Consider the following 23,988-nt stretch of genomic DNA (forward strand, 5'->3'; position numbering starts at 1 on the left):
TCAGGAGACTCTCTCCTCAATAATTTGCTGCCTTACAGCTCTGGCAGCTCACAGTACTGCTGGGCTGTGCTCTTCCTCTGCATCCTCCATGAGGATTTTAAAGGAGAGATAAGAGTGGTGGAACAAGGTGAGGTGCTTGAAGGAGGAGAAGGTGCCAGGAGTAGGTAGAGAGGCCAAGGTTTGGTTGGGGTCTGTGGCAGAAAGTATAGCCAGGTGGGGAGGCTTCAGTAAGGAACAAGGTGTGGCCACCTGTCAGCCATAATTTTATTACGATCATCCACAATAAGGTTGTGAGTGGCAAGGACTTTGATCATGATCGAGCAGACGTACTGGAGGAAAATGCGGAGAGGAGCAGTGATTGTTGATCTGCAAGCAGAGTCCAGGGATTGGTGGTGGGTGAGTGAGTGGGATGGGTAGGAGGAGCTGGGGTGGAAGATTAGCACCATTGGGAATGCTGGGCAGGAAGGTTGGTGAGAGAGGAAGATGAGGCAGTTATGGTTGCTGATCTTAAGGAGGCAGTAGTAGGTTATTTAAATTCTGCCTGTTTCCATTCACTGATTTGGAAGCATTTGTCTGCCTTTTTCAAATCAGAGGGTTTGCCTGGAACCTCCAAATAGAGTTACTTAAGCCAGATAACTTCCATTGTTGGTGAGAAAAGGAAAATGACCAGTACACATGAAAATTGATTAGAACATAGTGTGGCAAACTGTTTATTATTTTGTTACTATATGAGGAGCTAGCAAAGCTTAACAACCACTGTTAAACATATCTTGTGTTTCTGCTACTATTTGCTTGTTCATTTACTGTTCAGTAAACTTGTTTGGCGGTTAAAGCCCGAAATAAGGCATAGTCTAGTGTTACTCTGTCAAAACAAAGAGCATGCTACGAAGCCACAAGTTAGAATCAATGGCTGAAATACACTGGAAAAGGTTTGCTTTTCCAGACATGCTGCCAAATTCTACCTAGATATCATGGCAAATGATGAACACTCTTTGGGAAGTGGGGAGCAGAGGCTCGCAAAGGGGAGTCTGAAACTTGGAAATCCCCACCACTTATACTGTCCACACTTATCATGGACAGCCGCCTATATCGGGCAAATGGCGCCAACCGTTAGTCATCATCGTAAGAGGCAATTGCAAAGGTGCCGCTTAGAACGTATTAAGCGATGCTGGCTATTTCGGGCAGTTCACTACTTACCGATTGAAAAGCTCCGCTGATTTCAGGCAAAGTCAGCTTCAATCAGCTGTTCACACTGTTAGTGATTACGGGAGGTGGCTGGAAAGTGGAGACTTCAGGCAGCTGTTTGCACTGTTAATAACTATGGGAGTTATTTCATTGGTACAACCTTATTATAGTTTAATGGTGGGGACTGTATATCTAGAATAAAAACAATAAAAGAAACTCCAAAACATTATAGTGACCTCATAGTAAAAGTTATATCTCCTCTTTCTGGCTTTGATGGCGACATTAACTGACAGATTTACAATCACTGTCCCAGTGCCACGACCCTAACTCTTAAGAGGATGCACCAGTTCTGTAAGAAAACCGCAGCTTCTGTTTTTTAATGTGTATTGTATATCATCTCAAAACCATTTAGAAAGTCGTCATTTACATGTCATCAGCCCATACCTGATGTGAAATACTGAGCGTCTCTGCCAATGTGCTAATCTGACTCAAGATGCTGAAATCTTCCTCCAGTCGATTGAGTGTTTTCTGGATGTTTTCCCGGTTTGTGGCTTGGGATGTCCCTACAACACACAGCAAAATTAAAACAAGAATTAGAGACCAATCAAAATGGAAGACATTTAGGGCGGGTGACCAAACGCTTGGTTAAAGAGGTAGGTTTTAAGGAGTGTCTCATAAGAGGAGAGAGAGGTGGAGAGGTTTAGGGAGGGAATTCCAGAGCTTAGGGCCTAGAATGCTGAAGGCACGGCTGCCAATGGTAGGGTGAAGGAAGTGGGGGATTCACAAGAGGCCAAAGCTGGAGGAACGCAGAGTTCTCGGACTGCTGTAGGGCTGGAGGAGGTTACAGAGATAGGGACATAGAGATACAATCTAATCACTGCATTCTAATATATAAGAACCAATGCAATCTGGTCTGGGAGTCAATTATATTTATATATAACATGAAATGGCTCCACAACCCATTGAACATCACCCATTAAATACAACAGGACTGGGACTGCCTTCAAATGGCTACAAGTGTTTGATTATGAGACAGGCCCTGAATTCCCGCTCATGAGCTATTCATGGATTCACAGCAATTTTACTTCAGCGATGGATGCTATGGTCCTCCTTAAGTAAGGGAAGCAAAGCCCAGCAAGTTCATTTTTAAGAATTGGAAACTGATGTTTAAGTCTTAAACATTACGAGAAACCTTTCTTGGTCTATATGCCTATACACGTTCTTAGTTTGTATTTCATATTAGAATGATACATTAAAATAATAATTAAAAAATGTTACATAATTGCAGCCTAATTCTCCAAATGAATTCCATATTTTGTAAAACAGTACTCCGAGTAGATAAATCCTTTCATTTTTCAACAGAAGCCTTGGAATTAGAAGTCTTATAATGTGCACGATATGAGATTTTAAAAAGTCACAGGGTCTGTCTGACAAGAGCTATACTCTTGGTGCATGTGTTCCCCAGCGCCCCAGGCTCCAGTGCATGGACAGTCAACCAGAATCACTTTAGTTTGCATTAGTTCTTGACATGCCCTAAAGCCTCACCGACTGAGTCTATGCAATTAAATTTGACCCAAAAAACAATTTCACGATTCCAGACCAAATCAAGCCAAGTGTATGAATGAGTCGGGCAGAAGAGCAACTGAAAATGGACTCAGTTCATTCAAGCACTTTTTGCTTCTCTAATGGGGGAAAAGGAAGCTTTTTGGAGCTGGGAATGTCTCTGTATATCTTCCAGCTGTCTCGTAACATCTTGGGAGTCTCCAGACACAACCAATTTTGGCCCGTAATTGGGGAAACTGTGCAGCTTAATCCTGTTACTGCTGACAAAGCTGATTTAAACTATACTCTTGCCCTGTTTAAAACTATACTCACAACTGGCCAGTGGTGATAAGGAATGCGGCACTGTCTGAGCTTTGAGCAAGAAAAGTAAAGCCTATGGAGTAAATCCGTTTTATGATACACAGTATTTGGCTAAGATCAAGTGTGTTCTTATTAGGGATTATTTGGATCTGAACGGATCGGAACGCTGGCTGCAACCTCATGCACTCGCAAAGTGCGGACTTTGCTGCGATTGGTCGATTCAGGTGCTGGCTCCGCTCCTAAATTTGCATAGGGACGACATCAATACTGCAATGACAGTGAAGGGCACCCGGGCACTAGGCCAGGGTGTGCCAAACACCGTCAGGGTGACGGTAAAGACAGTTGAAAGCGTTACGCCGCTGGATCGTGCGTTTTTTGTGAGATGAGTTTTGGTCGAGAGCTGTGGATTCAAAGCAGCGGACATCTTCTGCCTACAGGATTTTCCTCGAAGCGGATACTTTGATGTCACCTTTAAGACCGTCGCTGGATGCCAGAAGCTTCTTCAGGTGTTCAAGGAGAAGGGGAGCAAAGGACCGCTGGCGATTCTCACTGCGGAGCCGCTCTTCACCCTCCCAACGCAGAGGAATTGGAAGCTGATTGCACACACGTACAACCCACACGTCCCGGTCATCGATGTGCTGACGTTCCTCGCCAGATACGTCAACGGGGCGGAGAACAGTGTTGACGTCACCGACCAGTTCGAGATCTGAACCAGCAAGAGGGAGGTCACGGCAACGTTGAGAGTGGACGCCCACAGCAACATCCTCCACCCCCCCTCCAGCTTCGCCATCGGAGGAAGTCGAGGGTACATCATGTACGTGGGGCAACCCAGAGTCTGTCGCACCTGCGGCAAATCCGGCCACGTGGCGGCCTCCTGCACTGCAGCCGTCTGCAAGAACTGCAAGCAGGAAGGGCTAAGGACTGCAAGGAGAGCAAGCGCTGCAACCTGTGCGGGGAGGATGGCCAACACTACAGGGCCTGCCCCAAACGCAGCTTCAGCTACGCCCAGGTGGCCAAGAGCAATACAGCGGAGGAGGAGGGGGCAACAAGCAAGGCTGCCCCAAAGAAGGCCAAGACCCCTCGCCCCGCCGCGACCCCCTCCGAGAAGACCCTGACCCAGGAAGATAAGGAGCGAGGAAAGGGTCAATCCGAAAACTGCCAGACCTCGACACCCAGCTCCGAGCCTCCCCACCTGCCGACAGAGTCCATGGACGAGGAGGCAGCAGAGGAAGAATGGCAGCTAGTGAGCAAGAAGAACAGAGAGAGGAAGCCAGAGGAAAGGAAACGATCTCCTGCCGACACTGCAACCAGGGGTAAAAGAGCGCTCGAGTCGCAGTCGGACTGCAGCGACTACCCCGCGTCTGACGAGGAGGGACGACAGGAGCGAAGCGGTCAGACGTCCCACCGATAGCGGCAAAATGTCCAAGGCGACACCGACGCGATCGACAGCCCCCATCGCCAGAACACTGGGAGCGACAACGCCTCCAGCACCCTCCAGCTCCGGGACGCCGGCAGCATCGTAGTGCCCAGCGCACACCAGCTCCGGGACACCGGGAGCAGCACCGCAGAGAGCGAAGAACAGCTCCGGGAAACCGGGAGAAGCGACAACGAGGAGCCCCAACCGATCGAGAATCGCACGAACTCTTCACCCGACACCACGCCGCCGATGTCACCCCGGCGGAACGATGACCCCCTCTCTGAGGCAGAACAGGACTCGTACCTCAGCTCAGGGAGCGTGGAACACTTTGCACAGATCACCTGGATGCAGGGACACGGCCAAGAGCTGGAAACAGCAAACGGACTGTCGGGTGAGACTTTAAACTGTTGTTAAAATGGGTCTGAGAGTTGCATCCATTAACGTGCGTAGCGTTAAATTCAACACGCGATGTGTGTCGACCTTGGACTACCTGGTCAAGGTCAAGAGCGACCTGCTGTTCTTGCAAGAGTGCAGCACCTCAGCAATTACCGGCAATGGTCGCAGCGGTGGGCCCACGGGCCGTCGATCTGGTCGGGAGGCAACGATTGCCGTGCCTCCGGCCTGGGGATTCTGCTGCGGGGAGGCAACTTCACCATCACCGAAGTAAAGGAGGTGGTGGGGGGCCGCCTCCTCGTAGCAGACGTAATGTACAAAAATGCTCCGCTCCGGCTGATCAACGTGTACGCCCCGTCTCTGAAGAACGAGCGGCTGGCCGTCTTTCAGCAGCTCCCACTGCTGCTGGCGACGTCCAGGCCGGTCATTCTCGGCGATGACTTCAACTGCATCATCGATGCGGCTGGACGATCCGGCAGAGCCGACAGCAAACTGGACACCACGTCCAAACTCCTGATGGAAGCGGTGAAAGACGCCAAGCTGTGCGACGTCTTCAGCAACCCTGCAGACGGAGCGGCGCGTCAATACATCTGGTCCAGACCAGACGGGTCCGTCCGTTCCAGGATAGACTTCCTGTTTGTATCCCCGAAGCTCAAGGTCAGATCCACCAAGGTCACACCGGTGTTCTTCTCTGACCACTGCCTCCTCCTGGCCGACTGTCACCTACAGGACGATCAGAGAGTGGGCAGGGGGATATGGAAGCTGAACGTGAAACTGTTGACCCCAGGAAACATTGAGGAACTGAAGAGGGATTACGAAGGTTGGAGAACCGTAAAGCCCCTCTTTGATTCTCCAGTGCACTGTTGGGAAGCCATCAAGGTGAACATCAAGAGGTTCTTCATCCTCAAAGGTGTTCAGAAGGCGAGAGAGAGGCAGAGGGAAACGTCCCGACTCCAGAAAAGCATGCAGAATCTTCTCCTGCTGCAGTCGTTGGGGATCGATGTCAGGGAGGAACTCAGAGAGGTGAAGGACCAGCAAGCCTCGCTCTTTGCCTCCGAGGCCTCCAAGATCATCTTCCGGTCCAGAGTCCGCTCCGTGGAGCAGGACGAGACTTGCTCGCGTTTCTTCTTCCAAAAGGTGCACAGTGAGAGCTCTGTGATCAGCAGCCTGAAGGAAGAGGACGGCTCGGTCACACATCCTCGCAGCCCGACATACTGAGGATCTGCAAATCCTTTTATGCCGGACTGTACGACGCGAAGCCCACAGACAGCGCGACCTCCCAGTCCTTCTTGTCGTCTATCATGGAGGTTCTAGACGACAGCAAGCGGGAGAGTCTGGATCACCCGCTAACTCTGTATGAACTGACAAAGGCCGTCCGTTCCTTCGAGAAGAGTAAGACTCCCGGAAACGACGGCTTACCGGTGGAGTTGTACTCGGCTCTATGGGACTGGATAGGCCCAGACCTGCTGGAAGTGTACGGGGGTATGTTCCTGGCAGGCAGCATGTCAGACTCCATGAGGAAAGGCATCATCACCCTCATCTACAAGCAGAAGGGGGAGAGGGAAGAAATCAAAAATTGGCGACCCATCTCACTACTTAACGTGGACTACAAAATTCTGTCCAAGGTCATCGGCAATCGGGTCAAGTCAGCCCTGGAGGTGGTGATCCACCCCGATCAGACCTGCGCTGTACCTGGCAGGAAGATCTCTGATAGCCTGGCGCTACTCAGGGATACGATCGCCTATGTAGGGGACAGGGGGGTGAACAACTGCCTGATCAGCCTTTACCAGGAGAAGGCCTTTGACAGAATATCCCACACGTACATGATGGACGTGCTCTCCAAAATGGGATTTGGGGAGGGAATCCGCAATTGGATCCGACTGCTCTACACAGACATCAGTAGCGCAGTTTCAATCAACGGGTGGGAATCAGAAAGCTTTCCGATCAAATCTGGAGTCAGGCAGGGCTGTCCTCTCTCCTCCGTCTTGTTCGTGTGTTGCATCGAACCCTTTGCCGAATCCATCAGGAGGGATGCGGGCGTAAGAGGGGTGATGATCCCAGGCAGCGGAGGCACGCAGGTCAAGGCCTCCCTGTACATGGACGACGTCGCCTTCTTTTGCTCGGATCAGCTGTCGGTCCACAGATTGATGAGCACCAGTTCGAACTGGCCTCGGGGGCCAGAGTAAATCGCAGCAAGAGCGAGGCCATGTTCTTTGGGAACTGGACCGACCGATCCTTTGTCCCCTTCACCATCAGATCGGATTACCTGAAGGTGCTGGGGATCTGGTTCGGGGGGGCCGGGGCGTGCACCAAGAACAGGGAGGAGCGTATTGCCAAGGTTAAGCAGAAACTGGGACTGTGGGATCGACGATCCCTCTCGATCGTGGGCAAGAACCTGGTCATCAGGTGCGAGGTGCTCTCGGTGTTGCTGTACTTGGCACAGGTCTGGCCCACACCTCGCTCCTGCGCCGCGACAGTCACACGAGCCATCTTCCACTTTATTTGGAGATCAAAAATGGACCATGTCCGCAGGGACACGATGTACAATTCTCCAGAGAAAGGGGGGAAAGGAGTGCCCAACGTGGCCCTCATCCTGATGGCCACCTTTGTGTGCGGCTGCATCAAGCTGTGCATAGACCCTCGGTACGCAAACACAAAGTGTCACTACGTGCTGAGGTTCTACCTGTCCCCGGTGTTGAGAAGGATGGGCCTGGCCTCGCTGCCACGGAATGCTCCGTCCAGTTGGACCGTTCCGCCCCACCTGTCCTTCGTGGAAAAGTTTGTGCAGAAAAACACCTTTGACCACAAGGCGATCAGCAAGTGGTCCGCACGTAACGTCCTCGAGACCCTGCGGGAAAAGGAGATGGTGGATCCTGTCGGTTGGTTCCCTGGCAGAACGCCTCATCGCCAGAGCTTTCAAACAAGCACCAAGACCTAGCTTGGCTGGTGGTGAGAAGGGCCCTTCCCGTCAGATCCTTCATGCAGTCTCGGACTCTCAGCGCCACCCCGTGCTGTCCCCGAGGAGGCTGCGGTGGAGACGAGACCACTACCCATCTCCTTCTGGAATGTGCCTTTGCAAAGAAGGTCTGGAGAGAGATGCAGTGGTATCTGTCCAGGTTCGTCCCGAGCAGTTCCGTAACACAGGATTCTGTGCTCTACGGGCTGTTCCCGGGGATGCACACTGAGACGGACACTTGGATAAACATAATTTAATAGGACAAAGTCAGCATGGCTTTACGAAGGGGAAGTCATGTCTGACATATTTGCTTGAGTTCTTTGAGGATATAACGTACAGAGTGGATAAAGGGGAACCAGTGGATGTAGTGTATTTGGACTTCCAGAAGGCATTCGACAAGGTGCCACATAAAAGATTATTGCTCAAGATAAAGAATCACTGGATTGGTGGTAATATTCTGGCGTGGGTGGAGGATTGGTTATCTAACAGGAAGCAGAGGGTTGGGATAAATGATACATTCTCGGACTGGCAACCAGTAGCCAGTGGTGTTCCGCAGGGGTCGGTGCTGGGTCCCCAACTCTTTACAATCTATATTAACGATTTGGAGGAGGGGACCGAGTGTAACATATCAAAGTTTGCAGATGATACAAAGATGGGAGGGAAAGTAGAGAGTGAGGAGGACATAAAAAACCTACAAGGGGATATAGACAGGCTGGGTGAGTGGGCGGAGATTTGGCAGATGCAATACAATGTTGGAAAATGTGAGGTTATGCACTTTGGCAGGAAAAATCGGAGAGCAAGTTATTATCTCAATGGCGAGAAACTGGAAAGTACTGCAGTACAAAGGGATCTGGGGGTCCGAGTGCAAGAAAATCAAAAGGTTAGTATGCAGGTGCAGCAGGTGATCAAGAAGGCCAACGGAATGTTGGCTTTTATTGCTAGGGGGATAGAATATAAAAACAGGGAGGTATTGCTGCAGTTATATAAGGTATTAGTGAGACCGCACCTGGAATACTGCATACAGTTTTGGTGTCCATACTTAAGAAAAGACATACTTGCTCTCGAGGCAGTACAAAGAAGGTTCACTCGGTTAATCCCGGGGATGAGGGGGCGGACATATGAGGAGAGGTTGAGTAGATTGGGACTCTACTCATTGGAGTTCAGAAGAATGAGAGGCGATCTTATTGAAACATATAAGATTGTGAAGGGGCTTGATCGGGTGGATGCGGTAAGGATGTTCCCAAGGATGGGTGAAACTAGAACGAGGGGGCATAATCTTAGAATAAGGGGCTGCTCTTTCAAAACTGAGATGAGGAGAAACTTCTTCACTCAGAGGGTGGTAGGTCTGTGGAATTTGCTGCCCCAGGAAGCTGTGGAAGCTACATCATTAAATAAATTTAAAACAGAAATAGACAGTTTCCTAGAAGTAAAGGGAATTAGGGGTTACGGGGAGCGGGCAGGAAATTGGACATGATTTTAGATTTGAGGTTAGGACCAGATCAGCCACGGTCTTATTGAATGGCGGAGCAGGCTCGAGGGGCCGATTGGCCTACTCCTGCTCCTATTTCTTATGTTCTTATGTTCTAACTGCTGCTGGAAGACCATCGACTCAGTGAAAGACGCCCTTTGGTCTGCCCGAAACTTGCTGGTCTTCCAGTGCAAGGAGCTGTCCTCGGCCGAGTGTTGCAGACTGGCACATTCCAAGGTCCAGGACTACGTGCTCAGGGACGCACTGAGGATGGGTGCGGCCGCCACAAAGGCTCTGTGGGGAAAGGCAACCGTTTAGAGCCTTCCCGCCATTGTATACCGAGGGGCTGAAATCAGGGAAAAACCCCTCGGGCAGAATGTAAAATTTAAATTGATGTAATGAAATGTAATGTACCTGTAATGAATCTGTAATGAATCACCTGTATTGATTGTGATGCAATGAGGCACCCTAGACTGTCATGAACTGTAATTATGTCCAATGTGTTCATTGAACTGTGCTTGATGCAACCTGCAAATTGCATCATCTATATTGTGTAGGTTTGGAATGACTTATGACAACTGTATTGTACGTATTGTTGCAAATTTTATGAATAAAGTATATTTTTTGAAAAAAAAAATAATTTGTATGTCATGATGCAAGTATGAGTTTCCCAGTGACACAAAGCCTGCTGAGAGGTATTCCAGTGTTACTCAGTACTTGGTTCATAGGGTCAGAGTTCAGCTTTAAAATCAATAATGAACCCACTATCCTTTGCAAAAGTTTTAGTACAGTTTGAAACTATAATACAATTCATGAGAAATTTGCCATCTTCAACCTAGAGATAACGAAGCTGAAATTCCTGATGTTCGGGAGGGCGCAATTCTGGCTGATCCATTGGGGTGGGCAGGAATAAATGGATAGTTCAAACGGGAAGAGTTAAGGTTAGTGATGGAAGGAGGTAATGGGAAAGTGAAGGAGTAAGGAACTTGATGAGAGCGAGGAAATACTTGCATTTATATAGAGCTTTCGCGACCTCAGGATGTTCCAAAGTGCTTTACAACCAATTAAGTATTTTTGAAGTGTAGTCACTGTTATGATACAGGAAACAAGGCAGCCAATTTGCGTGCAGCAAGCTCCCATAAACAGCAATGAAATAAATGACTTGATCATTTGTTTTAGGTGTTGATTGAAGGATAACTTTTGGCCAGGAGACCGGGAGAACTCCCCTGCTCTTTTTCAAATACTACTGTGGGATCTTTTACGTCCACCTGAGAGAGCAGATGGGCCTCGGTTTAACATCTCATCCAAAAGACGGTACCTCCAACAGTGTAGCACTCCCTCAGTACCGCATTGTGGTATGAATGGGGGAAAAGCATGAGTGAAAGCAGAAGGAAATGAGAAGGGAACCTTGCAATCTCCACCTCAATTGCAGCCTGCAACTGTTGGTGGCTCCTGTCCCCGCCATGCCACCCACCACCTTCTGTCCGAAAGGAAAGAAAAGAAGAAAAAGATGGAGAGAGAAGCAGGAAAGGAGAGAAAGAAACAGAAAGAATAGTTAGGCAGAGAGGAGAAAAATGAGAAAAAGATACAGAAGCAGAGGGGAGAGACAGAGAAACAGCAACACATAAACAGCAGAGTCAGTAACGAGAGAGATCATATTGTCCAATAGCGGTGTGCAATGCCACAAGAGATCAACTAGTTTTACTGAAAAATATTGTACTTTCTCTTCATTAGGTTACAAAATTCTCCTGTTTATTTTATATTTGAGTATTAGGTATGCTAAGCAAGTGTTGTTTGGTGTGGTCTACAGTATGTATGCATGTGCAGCTTCGCACTGTTTCCCTGATGGTTCAAGCAGATTGGAAACTCAAAATGGCTGCTGAATCCTTTGAGAATCTCAGGAGCCAATTGGTGAACCCTTGCCCTGCTGAATTGTGCATTCCCTTAAAGCAGAATTACAAATGTATTTTTTGGAAGAGAAATAAAAGCTGGCCTGGCTGTCCGCTCTCTCTCCCTACGTCTGTCTTCTCCTTCTTAGACTATTTATCTCGGGCATGTTTTGGCTCCCCATCTTTAAGTCTCCCAGGGGTTGAGAAAAGAAAAAAAAAGAAACTTTTTAACTCACAGTCCTGTTTAGAAATAAGAATTATGTATTAGAAGGATATGTTATTGGCAAATAATACTGCAACATTTCACAGACCTTTTACAATATCCAAATCTTCCAGAGGCAGTTTCCAGAGGAACTTGTACTTGCTTGCAGTGTCAATCACATTCCCAGCTGTATATCTATTAGAATGAAAACAGTCAACGAAGGTGAAAACTAAGAATATGAATAAAGATGGAGGTAACGGTGCAGATAACGGTGCTCTGATGTCGTCTAGAACACCATTACCATGGATAAGGGCTGATTTTAAAGTACAAGCTGTTACCAGGAGAACCTCTCAACCAGCTGTGCATGTCGGAAGTCACGGGCATTACATACTTGGAGAATCAGCCCTAGACACTCACCACAAGATGACCAGAGATCGGATGATAGGGTAGTTTTCTAAGTCTTTGCCTACTGCCAGCGCATGTAAGAAAATCGCAGGCAGCACTCCTGTGATTTTCTGATACACACTGGTCAGTGCCAGGCGAGGTACGTCAGCCCAAGTGAGGACTCAGAACACTTTTTTACCAGAGCACTTGGAACTCGGCGCCCGGGCATTGCCTTCGTAATTAACAAGCAATTGGACAAATGCAGAAGCACCAGATAGACCAATGCTGGTCCCACAGGTCCATGTTCCTTGAGTGCTGTGATGCACAGGCTTGCACACTGATGAAAGCCTAACAATGTCATAGGCGTGATGTGTGGGCTGACATTTATATTATTGCAAAACTATTTTTTTTTTAAAAATCCCCTGGCTGCAAGAAAAAATGTGGAAATTGGCTAATAAGAAGCAACAAGATAATGTATTTCAGTGAGGTTTACGTCATCAAATGGAAGAAAAACAGTTGGACAAATCCGTTCTTGTGAAATCAATGGAAATGAAAACCAGGTGGTTTCTATAATGGCGGCAGATCTGCAGCACCAATTTTACACTCGGGCAGCCAGCTGAAAATCTACCCCAGAGTTCCTTTAAAGCAACGAAAGGAAAAACACACTCACTCTACAAGTAAACGGTTTGTACTCAAGAGAGTCTGCATACTCACAGGCTCATAGAACTCCGCCGTAGAGAGCCTGTTTTACGTTTCAAAGTAGTGCAAATCAAAAGATCTGTAAACAGAAAGAGCGAACGTTCCTTCTTGCTGCTTACTGTTTTCTGCACATGAAAAAAAATGACAAAAGGTAGAAACATGTCAGTGTGACAAGTAAGAAGATTTCTGTGTCATATTTGATATGACTTTAGGATAAATTTGATTTCACGATGGTTTCAAATAGTTGTATCTATAAGGAAATATCTTTGTCGCTGTGACAAGTGGGTCACCAATCAATGTAACTGACCAGATCCATCCGCACAGGATCCGGCCTTCTTTTATTGATGCCAGTGTACTTAGAAATTAGGTCAAAGATTGTTTGGTGGTGAGAGCACTCTCTCTTTGAAATGTTAACGTTTGCCATGGCTACAGACTGAGGGAAATAAGCAAGTTCACTGGCCTCGATATTAACCCCCCCCCACCCCCCGACGAGCGGAAGGAGGTCCGGGGTGGTGGGAGAAGGGGTTAAATCCTAATAGATGGGCAACGCGTCCCCAACCCGCTGTGTACAGGCCCGCTGCTGTTTTTACGGTGGCGGGATGCGAGCCATACGTGTGTCCAGTCTTGGAGAGGCAGCGCACTTCATTAACATATTTAAATCAGGCTCCCACAGTGCAATTGGTAGCCTGATTTAAATTTAATGGCCTCTGGCCAGGTTTCCCAGGGCTCAGGAAACCCGGCAGCAAAAGGGAGGCGAGAGCTGCCGGCTCCAGAAGGTTAGTGCTTTTTAAAGCACTCCATGTAGGTCAGGAGGAGCAGGAATGCTTCCCCAGCCCCTCAAGCAAACCTTCGGCCTCCCTTCTGCCGAACTTGGGGCCCCTCTCTAGCCTCTGCTGCGTTGGTGACCCCCCCCCAACCCCCGATCTCCGGCCTGCCCTGCGATCGTGGCCGACTCCCCCCCCAACCCCTGATCTCTGGCTTGCCCCGCGATTCCCAACAGCCCCCGCCTGTAGCCTCCTGCCACTGGTTTTATGCCCAGCGGACGGCCAGCCTGTCAATTTGGCCGGCTGCCGTGTAGGAAATGGAAGAAAAAAATTAGAATGAGGTCCTGCCGTTAAATTCGGCAGGACCTCTGCGTCCCTGGCCTGGCTGGGTTTCCCCCGTGCTCCCCTGCACCGTCCCTGCTTCCCCGTAAATATCGGGGTCATTATCACTGTTGGCTGAATTGTCAAGGGAAAGGTTTGAGAGGAAGATGGGGTAGGGTGTATAATGGGGAGCCAATCTGTAACTGCCAGTTTTCCGCCCATGCCCAAAGTGAAATTTATCACATGGTGTCTTATCACATCTTTCTAAAAAACTTCACATACAATTACTTTGAAGTGCAGTCACTACTATAATGTAAGCAAATGCGGTAGCCATTTTGCACACAGAAATGTCCCACAAACAGCAATGAGATGAATGATCAGTTAATCTATTTCAGGTGGTCTTGGTTGAGGGAAGAATATTGGTCAGGACACTGTGAGAATTGCCTCTCTTCTTCAAGTAGTGCTGTGGGTCTTTAAAGTCCACCTGAACCAGAGTCTGACAGGTCTTTGGCTTAATGTCTCATCTGAAGGGCAATATCTCTGACAATGCAACACCCTCCCTCAGTACTGCAATGAAGTGTCAGCCTATACCTGATTTGTATCACCTTCTGCTTCAGAGGCAAGAGTGCGACAGCTAAGGAAAGAGAGAAATAGAGATAGGGACCCAAACAACAAATATTATTTTAGAACACGAGGTCCCCCAACTCTGGGACACTGGGAGAAGTGAAGCGGAGAGCGAGGTCCTCCAACTCTGGGACACTGGGAGAAGTGACGCAGAGAGCGAGGTCTCCCAACTCTGGGACACCGGGAGAAGTGACGCAGAGAGCAAGATCTCCCAACTCTGGGACACTGGGAGAAGTGACGCAGAGAGCGAGGTCTCCCAACTCTGGGACACTGGGAGAAGTGACGCAGAGAGCGAGGTCTCCCAACTCTGGGACATCGGGAGGAGTAACGTGGAGAGCGAGGTCTCCCAACTCTGGGACACTGGGAGAAGTGACGCAGAGAGCGAGGTCTCCCAACTCTGGGACATCGGGAGGAGTAACGTGGAGAGCGAGGTCTCCCAACTCTGGGACACTGGGAGAAGTGACGCAGAGAGCGAGGTCTCCCAACTCTGGGACACTGGGAGAAGTGACGCAGAGAGCGAGGTCTCCCAACTCTGGGACATCGGGAGGAGTAACGTGGAGAGCGAGGTCTCCCAACTCTGGGACACTGGGAGAAGTGACGCAGAGAGCGAGGTCTCCCAACTCTGGGACATCGGGAGGAGTAACGTGGAGAGCGAGGCCTCCCAACTCCAGGACACCGAGAGAAGGTGATCAGCAAAAGAGCCAAAGGCGCCATGAGGAAAAACATTTTTACGCAGCAAGTAGTTATGATCTGGAATGCGCTGCCTGAAAGGGTGGTGGAAGCAGATTCAATCGTGGCTTTCAAATAGGAATTGGATAAATACTTGAAGGGAAAATTTTGCAGGACTATGGGGAAAGAACGGGGGAATGGGACTAACTGGATTGCTCTTACACAGAGCCGGCACGGGCTCGATGGGCTGAATGGCCTCCTTCTGTGCTTTAACCATTCTATGATTCTATCACATTATTCCGCTAAATATTAATTTGACCATCATCTACATTCTTCATTACTCTACACAGAACTCTCCTGCCCCATCCAAGACGGTCCCAGCTAGTGAATTTACCTCCCCTTTAAAAAATCAATCGCATTGAGGTTCTTTTCCTTCAGATGTTCCTTGTGTTAAGACTGTTAAAGATAAGAATTTTGAATAAGAAAAATTGTGAAAAGTTCTTACCACTTCAATCACCATCTCCTGCCTTAAGAATTTTCTGTGAGGAACCAGGAGCTATAGAAGAAGATAAGAAAATACAGTATTACACCACTGAGAAATCAGGTACAGTGGAAAAAGTGACATACATATAATAGCAATTACAATAAAACACAATGAAAGGGTCACTGGCTCTCTCAAGAGGTCAGGAGACAGGAGACACGTGGTAGCAACTAAGAGAGCTTAGGTCATAGCAATATACAGACTTCACAATTAATAGAGGCAGTGGGCATCAAATAATTTTTCCGTTCATGAAAAAATCCTATTTGAGACATCAGGTTAATGTTTTTATTAGTTATTTTTTATCTGAACCATCTGTCTCTAATATTGCTATGGTATTGGCCTAAATTATTACCATAGTAACAGCATCCCTAATTTTGAACGACCAAAAGGACAGACATATTTTTGTCTACTTTAAGATTAATTTCAGAGACGAGGAGCAAGTTGTCTTCTGATTTTTCATTTCTCCCATCAAAGCTCGACATCTCACCTGACGACCAGCCCAAAATTGGGAACTTGCCATCAAAGGGAAACTTGTGTGCAGATGCCTGCCAAGGCTGTGTTGGGAATATGGGTCCGCGTCATATTAATAATGGCAACTTTACAGGGTAGATTTTCAACTGGCCACCCGGGCATAAAGCTAGCACTGCGTATCAAACGCCCATGGTAGAAACAGCCTGGTTTTCATTTTGATGGAAATGAGAATCAGGCAGTTTCCATAATGGGCGGCCAATGCACAACACCAGCTTTATGCCCGGGCGGCAAGTTGAAAATCGACCTTTACATATTTTCCCAAATCTATGATTTCACCTTTTGGGTGACATATCTAACTGACAAATCTCAACTATGCACAGATGGATCGCTGATGGTGAGAGGCCATGAATTCCAATTTATGGAATTGCCCAAAACTGAAGCAGAGCAGAAATGACCATAGGAGACTCTACTTCATGTAATTTGTGTAAACCAGAGAATATTGGGAATCATTGTAAGATGTTAGTGTTGCATCGGCCTGCCAAACATTAATTCGGTTCACAGTGTTGACTATTTGATTGTAGAAGTTTATAATAGTTGCACCTCTTCATGTATACGCACGTCCACCATGCCTTCTATGTGGGATTCTATCTCTTGCAGGATGCGAGCCTCTTTCTCCGCCTCCTCCGCATTCTTCTTTCCCTTGTTTATCCTTTCAGCTAGCAACTTAATGTAACGCTGTGCTGCGAGCAGGCAGGGGTGATCTGGGTGATCGTCAGGAGTGTGCTTCAATAGATCCTGCCACGCAGAAAACAACACGAGTTCACTGGTTAGTCATTTAGAAGCCACCATCTGTCTGACTTACCTGGATAATCTTGAGACTGATAGCTTCAGCTGTATCTTTTCTTGCAGATCCCCGTAAACTGCTTAAGATAGTTAATGTGAGGTGAAAGAAATGGGGCAAATTCCAATTCGGGTTTGGATTTCAATATTCAAATTAGAGTTCAAATAGGGCAACATAAGAAGGGGTTTTACAATGCTGAAGAAAATATTGCTGCCAAGCCTGAATGAAGTACATAACCAATAGCCTGGGAAATAATATGATAATGAACATGTGCGAGAGGAAGTTGCCATTATTAGTGGATAAATGGTCAATGCATTCGTATGATAATCTTTCATCTGCTGTTCTAGTGCAGTACACCATACAAACAAGTTTAGCATTTGACCACCAATGTTGCTAACAGTAATTTTGAATCTCTTACGTCATAAAATTGGCATCAATCCAAATGAAGGAATTTTAGATTCTTTCAAATTCCCTAATTTCAGATTAAGTCAGATTTTGGATTTGATGCTCAACCCTGGTTAACAGGTTGAAAAGAACAAATTCCTCCTGGACTTGAGTTGGTAGTGAGGTCCTGCACAATTAAATTAAACTCCCCAGGTTATTAATTAACTTAAAATGCTTAACACAGCGTAGCTCAGTTTAGCTGAAAACTGCAAATTTGTAATGAGTCTTTGTCAAAATGTTGACGTTTTGAGCAATAGGCTACACTCCAGTAAAGATTAAGGTTTGCATCTCACAGACTCACTGTTACTGGAACTGTGTTCTTGCTGGGGTTTTTTTGTGTGCTGCAATGTTGCTAGACAATCAGAATATAATAAAAGCAGCGCTCTTATCTTGCAACTAAACTTGCCAGATGAATAGCTTCATTATAACTGCTTGCCATTAAAATAAAACCTAATTACAGACTGAAATTGTCCAATGCCCAGTTGATAAATGTTTCACCTATTACGATATTGAACCATTGAGATCAGGAAGGGTCCTGACTTGATCTCTTGATCTCAGCCAGCAATGTGGTGCAGATAATAATAGTTGGCCTCAGAATCCAACACTAGAAAGCAGAGAAAAAAATAATGGCCTGGGTTTCTGCTCTTGATTTCTGTTGCGGGACTCTGCCAGAACATAGGCAAATGTAGTATTAGATTCTTCTGTGATACCTGCCATAGTTGAACAGCTTGCCAATACTCACTCCCCTAGCTCACACTGGCTATTTGGGTAACGTAGCAGAGGTGTTTCCAGCTCTGAGGAACTACACTCCGACAGGATAAAATTGGGGGGAGGCCCAAAGGAAGAGAAACAATTCTGAAATTGTGAAATATTTGTGAGTGAAACAAGGGAAGAGGAAACATGATTTATCATACATGTAGATGCTAGGTTCTGGCTTTTTGTGGCCAAGTAGGATTGTTGTCTCCTATACTGGCTTTAGTAAAAAGAACAGTGTCCGTAGCCCATTTTTCACTGGTATTTAACTTGGCCGACTACATGGGGCCTGAATTTGGACAGCCATTGGGGTCAGCATCCAGCATTATGGCTGTTCAGTCTCAGATAGTCTTAGGCTGCTGTTTGCACAGACTTACCTTCATAAAGTCCTTGTATACTGTAGTTGTAAAGGAGAACAAATATTGGTGTGTAGATTTATTAATGCTATTAATATTTCTAAACTTGCCTGTGTTTGCTTTCAATGCCCTAAACTTTACTATGATAAAACAGATCATTTGGTATACTCGGAAGAGCATTCATACGGCTCAGATGGTTTTACTAGGTTGATGGAATGTGTTTTGTAAAAAATAATGGACAGTTAGTCTTGGATAGATGTATTATTGTGGGTTTTAATACAGTTATTAAATAATCAGTATCTTTCTTTTTGATTATCCTTATTCTAATCTGACTTGTTCCATGTCTCCGGTGTCCTGGCCAATATCAACCAACATCATTAAAAAAAGATTATCTGGTTATTATCACATTGCTGTTTGTGGGACCTTGCTGTGTGCAAATTGGCTGCAGTGTTTCCTACATTACAACAGTGACTACACTTCAAAAGTACTCCATTGGCTGTAAAGTGCTTTGGGATGTCCTGAGGTCGTGAAAGGCACTATAGAAATGCAAGTCTTTCTTTCATGTACACTGGTTAAAATCGCATTACAAGGGGCAACAAAAAAATTATTGCCTTTAATTTTTTTACTATGTTACTTATCAAACACAGAAAGTTTTAGTCTTAATTAGCTTCCTTCATCTCTGTAACTTAGCACTGAATAATACTCATGTACAAGATATTAGACAGGATATGTCCAGTAGTCTATGTGGCAGGAGGACATCGTTCATAACCAGAGGGTTGCCTGTCCCAAAGCTTGTTGTAGTTTGATTGAGGGTGCTTGCTGTTGCAACTTGTTTGCTCAGGCTAATGTAATGCTAATTCCAGGAGTGCATATCACTCCAAGCTTGATTCAGTCTCAGTTTCAGGGCTGCCTGCCACTTAAGTTTACTTCCCTCAGGTTTGAGAAGGAGTTTTACTCCCGCAGGACTGCCTCTCCAGCTTACTCGCCTTTGCTTGGATGCCCGGCACTGCCCAGAAGGCAAAAATGCTAGACTGGCAGGTGGCCATAAGATCAAAACTTCATCTCAAATTTGGGCTCTCCATCCCTCATCCTATTTACCTTGGTTTGGTAAAACATCCCAAAATCAGGGAAGCCTCGCACTCCATCTCACAACTTCATTTGAAAGGGGTCCCTGTTCCAGGGCTCCTCATCCCCTTCAGCTTAATTGCTTTTGTTGAGAGAGTAGTCTCAGGACTCACTGTCATTCCAAACTATATCCTTCGATTCAATGAGAAGATCAACTCTCACAACTGCAGAGCTTGCCTCAGTTTACTTTACTGAACTAGTGCATTCTACCGAATGCAGCGAGAAATAGAAGAAATGTATCTCATTCTGGAGCAGAATTACTGGCATACCCATTTTTGGACCAATATTGATGGCTGTCATAGAGACTACCATTGCTCTGACTGTCCCACTTACAGCAGGAGAAAATGGTGAGAAGATGGGCAACAAATGCAATAAAATTAAAAGGCGTTAGGAATAAAACAGGAATGCAGTAAAGTAATAATAATTACAGCGTTCAAGGTAGTCTTTCAAGGTATTTTAAAAGCACGGGTATACACTATTGGAAAAGAAAAGACATTAAAGGTCGAACAAAGAACTGAATAACCTAAAAAATAAACAGGTCATTCAAAGCAGATTTACCGAGGACACTACATCAGAAATTTAATTGAATTTAATAGTCCGGCACAGTGAGTAAAATAAACATTTATCTGTACGCTGTTATAATCTTTTAAATTTTTTTTCAAACAAATGACCTCTATCCACATGTCAGATCCAAGACACTCTGTCTGCTATTTTTACAAGGGCATGTACTGTATGTTAAATAATCTTACTCCAGCCTTTGTGGCTACAATTCAAGAAAAGTTCAGGCCAAATAGAAATCTTGCTAAACTGCTTAGTGGCAGAGCCAACTGTAAGAATTTATTAAGGGTGGCAATAAGTGGAATAAATGTTCCCCACCACTTTGTAAATAATCTACACAATCAGTCACCTGAAACATCCACAGCTGAGCACTAAACTGTGCAATTAGTGTCTCGAGCAGAATTTTACTGTATGGAAAATCCAGCCACAAAACTCTGTATCACATCAGAGTTGATTATTTTGGGAATATATGTGGAGAGTTTCCTAGTGCACTGATTATACATGATGAAGTGGCTTCCTTTTTACTCCTTAGTGGAGATTGTCCCGGCACATTTTAGTTCCGAGAAAACCAGAAGAGGCCATTCAGTCCATCAAGCATACCGTCAGCTAGGTGCTGCTCAGGCCATTTTTATGTCTCCCCACTGCCTCGGCACTAAACCTGTAACCTTCTTCTCACTGTTGGATCAGAAATGCGACTAATAAGAACAGAAGAACATAAGAAATAGGAGCAGGAGTAGGCCAATCGGCCCCTCGAGCCTGCTCCGCCATTCAATAAGATCATGGCTGATCTGATCCTAACCTCAAATCTAAATTCATGTCCAATTTCCTGCCCGCTCCCCGTAACCCCTAATTCCCTTTACTTCTAGGAAACTGTCTATTTCTGTTTTAAATTTATTTAATTCTTTTGAGAAAGCTTTCTCTGAATCCATATTCATTGCACTAAATGGCGATCAGTTTGATAAGTTAACAGCTTGAAGTGTGAAGTGTCAGTCCACAACATTCAAATAAATGATGCTTTCGTTTGCTAATAATCAAGCCTCTATCCTCTCCTGTTTCAGGACAAAGGATTTTTTTCACACTCACCTCACTGAGTCCGGCACTGTTTTAAAAAACTGCATCATATCCCTTCCTCGTATTCATTGTTCTGATTAGAGCAGCTGCAATTCCCTTAACCTATCTTCACAGCATGTTTACCAAAAACCTCGTACTATCTCGGTCCCCCTTCTTGGAACTCTTTTCAATGCCCCTAAATAGTTTCAGCAGTGCGAATAACAAAACGAGACACAACACTGTGATGGCAGGTTTATTTTGCAGAACCACTTCAAAATGTAGTTCTATAATAATGCCTCAGGGCCCTGGTGCTGTAGAAACACTGTGAGGCAAATTCCACATCAGCCAGCAAAACAGGGAAAACTGATGCGTGTACATAAGCTCATGCATGCAATTGTTTGGAGTCACTCTTGTGACTTTGTTTTTCACCATTATATCTTTCCCAATAGCTGGAGAAGGTACTACAAGATAGCAAGTGTAAAACCACATTGCTGCCCTATACAGTCAGACTGTGTTATTCAAAAAAAAATCTGGAATCATTCAAGAGGGACTTAGACGCTGTAATGGGATGGGGGTAAACCTAGGTTTCTATGCAAAGATGAGCTAGGTGGGCTGTATGACCTCCCTCATCTGTATTTATCCTTGTGACAACCTCCTTGCAGTGGATCTGCTTATACTCTCCTAACATTTTATTTGTTTTGGCGATTGCTGCTAAACAATGTGGTGACTTATCAACATTTGATCAGCTAGTGCACCCAACATTTTAAGGGGTTGAGTTTCTGCCAGTAATATCAGTACAATCTGGGCGGAATCGGCCGAACCAGCGCAAAAGATCGGGGAATTTTAAACGTGAGTCACGCCCAAAACCACTCACACTCGTGTTTTCCGCGATCTTTTACACTGGTTCAAGATTCAATTTGCTCCAATCAGGCCCCACCCACAAAACTGGCCACACCCCCCCCAGGTCAGAATTGCGAGATTCCACCAATTGCACTGGTTCGGGAAGGCTCTTCTTAGGGGCACAGGCCTAATGTAGGCACATTTTAAGAGTTTTTTCAGATCAAAAAATATTTAATTTGCTAAGAAACTGACTAGTGTACACCAATTAAACTATCAAATGGATCAGTATCGTTTTTTAAAATCAGTTTCAGTGATTTTAAATCGGATTACTCAGAGGTGGAGAACTGGACACTCATATCAAAAATGCTTATTTTTGGTGATAAACCCATTTTCAGCTGTATTAATAAAACTGCACCATGTTACCACTCTTGAATACATCAAGGAATACTTTTTAAAGGGAGAGAAAAAAATAAATGATTACGCTGCCCACTTGCGCTGGTTCATGGAAGATTTTACTTTTGTGATTATGCAAATGAATTTAATCAGAAACTTGAAGCCTAACCCAACCAGCACAATTTCAAGCGCATTTTAGGCGCAATTTCCATTACACCCAAAGCGGAAACTCTACCCCTAAAACTTTAATACCTCTCTGTGTAACCAAACCACTGTGTATTTGTTAGATGAATGGAAGAATTGGGTAATTGAATTAAAATAAGAACCCATTGCAAAGTACCGAGAGTATTTTGAAAATGATACCTCCCATGCAATACCGTTAAATCTAGTCTGACCAACATGCACCATTGCAAGAGACAACACTCAAAAGTTAATCACAAAATCAAATACATTATACTTGTATACCACAAGATAGATACAGACGAGGAAGGCCATTCAGCCCATTCTGGTTCCTTCATTCAAAAAGACCCTATAGACCACTCATCATATCATCCAACTGTTTCTGAAATGATTCTTGGGCGTTAAATTGGGCCGTGTAGCGCCTGTTGTTTCCGCGCTACACGGCCTCTCCGACATCCAAGATAGCGTCTTGGAAGCGCACGCACTTTTCCAGCGTGACGTGCGCCAGACGCCATCTTGGTATGGGAGTTAGTGCAGGCGCAGATAACGAACGCTGGAATCATGTAAAGTAGGGAGAAAATGGCTTCAATCAGTGTGCAACGCTGATTTAAAGTGATGGACCCCATTTTGGGACTCAACGCTCAACTCAATGCACAGTCTTATCCCCTATTGTCTGAACATGTCTTAGAGTGCCTGGAGGACCCCCCACCGGCGCTATTTAAAGGGACCATGCAGGATTTACAGGTTAGTGGCTGGATTATTGCTTCTGGCTTCAGAGACATTTGTAACTGTTTTTGGAAGTCTCCTAGACTTGAATACTAGGACGCGGGGACATAGCCTAACATTTAGAGCCAGGACGTGCAGGAGTGAAGTTAGGAAAGGTGGGAGACATTTGGAACACTCTTCTGCAGACGGCAGTTGATGCTAGCTCACTTGTGAAAGTTAAATCTGAGATTGATGGATTTCTGTGAACCAAGGGTATTAAGGGATATGGGGCTAAGGCGGGTATATGGAGTTTGGTCGCAGGTCCACCATGATCTCATTGAATGTCAGAACAGACTCGAGGGGCTAAATGCCACTGCCATTTGCTGCCTCTTGATATGCGCCACCTTCTCCTGCAAGAAAGCAGGACGTGTGTCTGGGTGATGTGCCTGTCTTGGTTGAACAGCTGTCAGTATGTGTGGCCTGTGAGTTGTGGATGGGCGGCTTGCAACAGTGGTAATGTGTAAGGATGAGAGGAAGCATCTGGTTGGAAGAGTTAAGTACTGATGGAAAGAGTTTGTTCGTATGTGGGTGATGGGGGGGTGTAGTCCATGGTGCAGTTGGTAGAAGACGCCACTTGACAGTTGACCTGGCTCACCTTGACCACCCTTGTCAAAGCATTGAACTTCTTCCTGCACTGCATCCATGTTCATGATGCTGTGCGCCTGGCATTGAGTTCGTCCCCCGCTGTCTCCCACTGTCTTTTGGTTATATGCCTGGAGGGTCTATTGCACCACCCCTCCCCCAGCGGATATAGGATGTCCCTCCTTCTGTCCACCTCTTACACCAAGGCCTCTGGTGCATCAGCAGAGAACCTTGGTGCACGCACTCTCGCAGGCC

The 23,988-nt window shown here is 46.1% G+C and overlaps 1 protein-coding gene across 1 annotated transcript in view; it reads right to left on the reverse strand.

Moving 5' to 3' along the window:
• Positions 1-23,988, reverse strand: part of LOC137322793 (rho guanine nucleotide exchange factor 17-like) — a 395,934-nt gene that overhangs the window by 51,399 nt on the left and 320,547 nt on the right. The window contains exons 6-10 of the mRNA XM_067985863.1: positions 16,447-16,641; positions 15,340-15,390; positions 12,472-12,581; positions 11,483-11,568; positions 1,630-1,748 (exon numbers count right to left, since the gene is read on the reverse strand). Coding sequence (XP_067841964.1) covers positions 1,630-1,748; positions 11,483-11,568; positions 12,472-12,581; positions 15,340-15,390; positions 16,447-16,641 — 561 coding nt within the window. The remainder of the gene's footprint in view (positions 1-1,629; positions 1,749-11,482; positions 11,569-12,471; positions 12,582-15,339; positions 15,391-16,446; positions 16,642-23,988) is intronic.

Source organism: Heptranchias perlo, chromosome 6 (assembly GCF_035084215.1).
Source record: "Heptranchias perlo isolate sHepPer1 chromosome 6, sHepPer1.hap1, whole genome shotgun sequence".
NCBI classification, from domain to species: Eukaryota; Metazoa; Chordata; class Chondrichthyes; order Hexanchiformes; family Hexanchidae; genus Heptranchias; species Heptranchias perlo.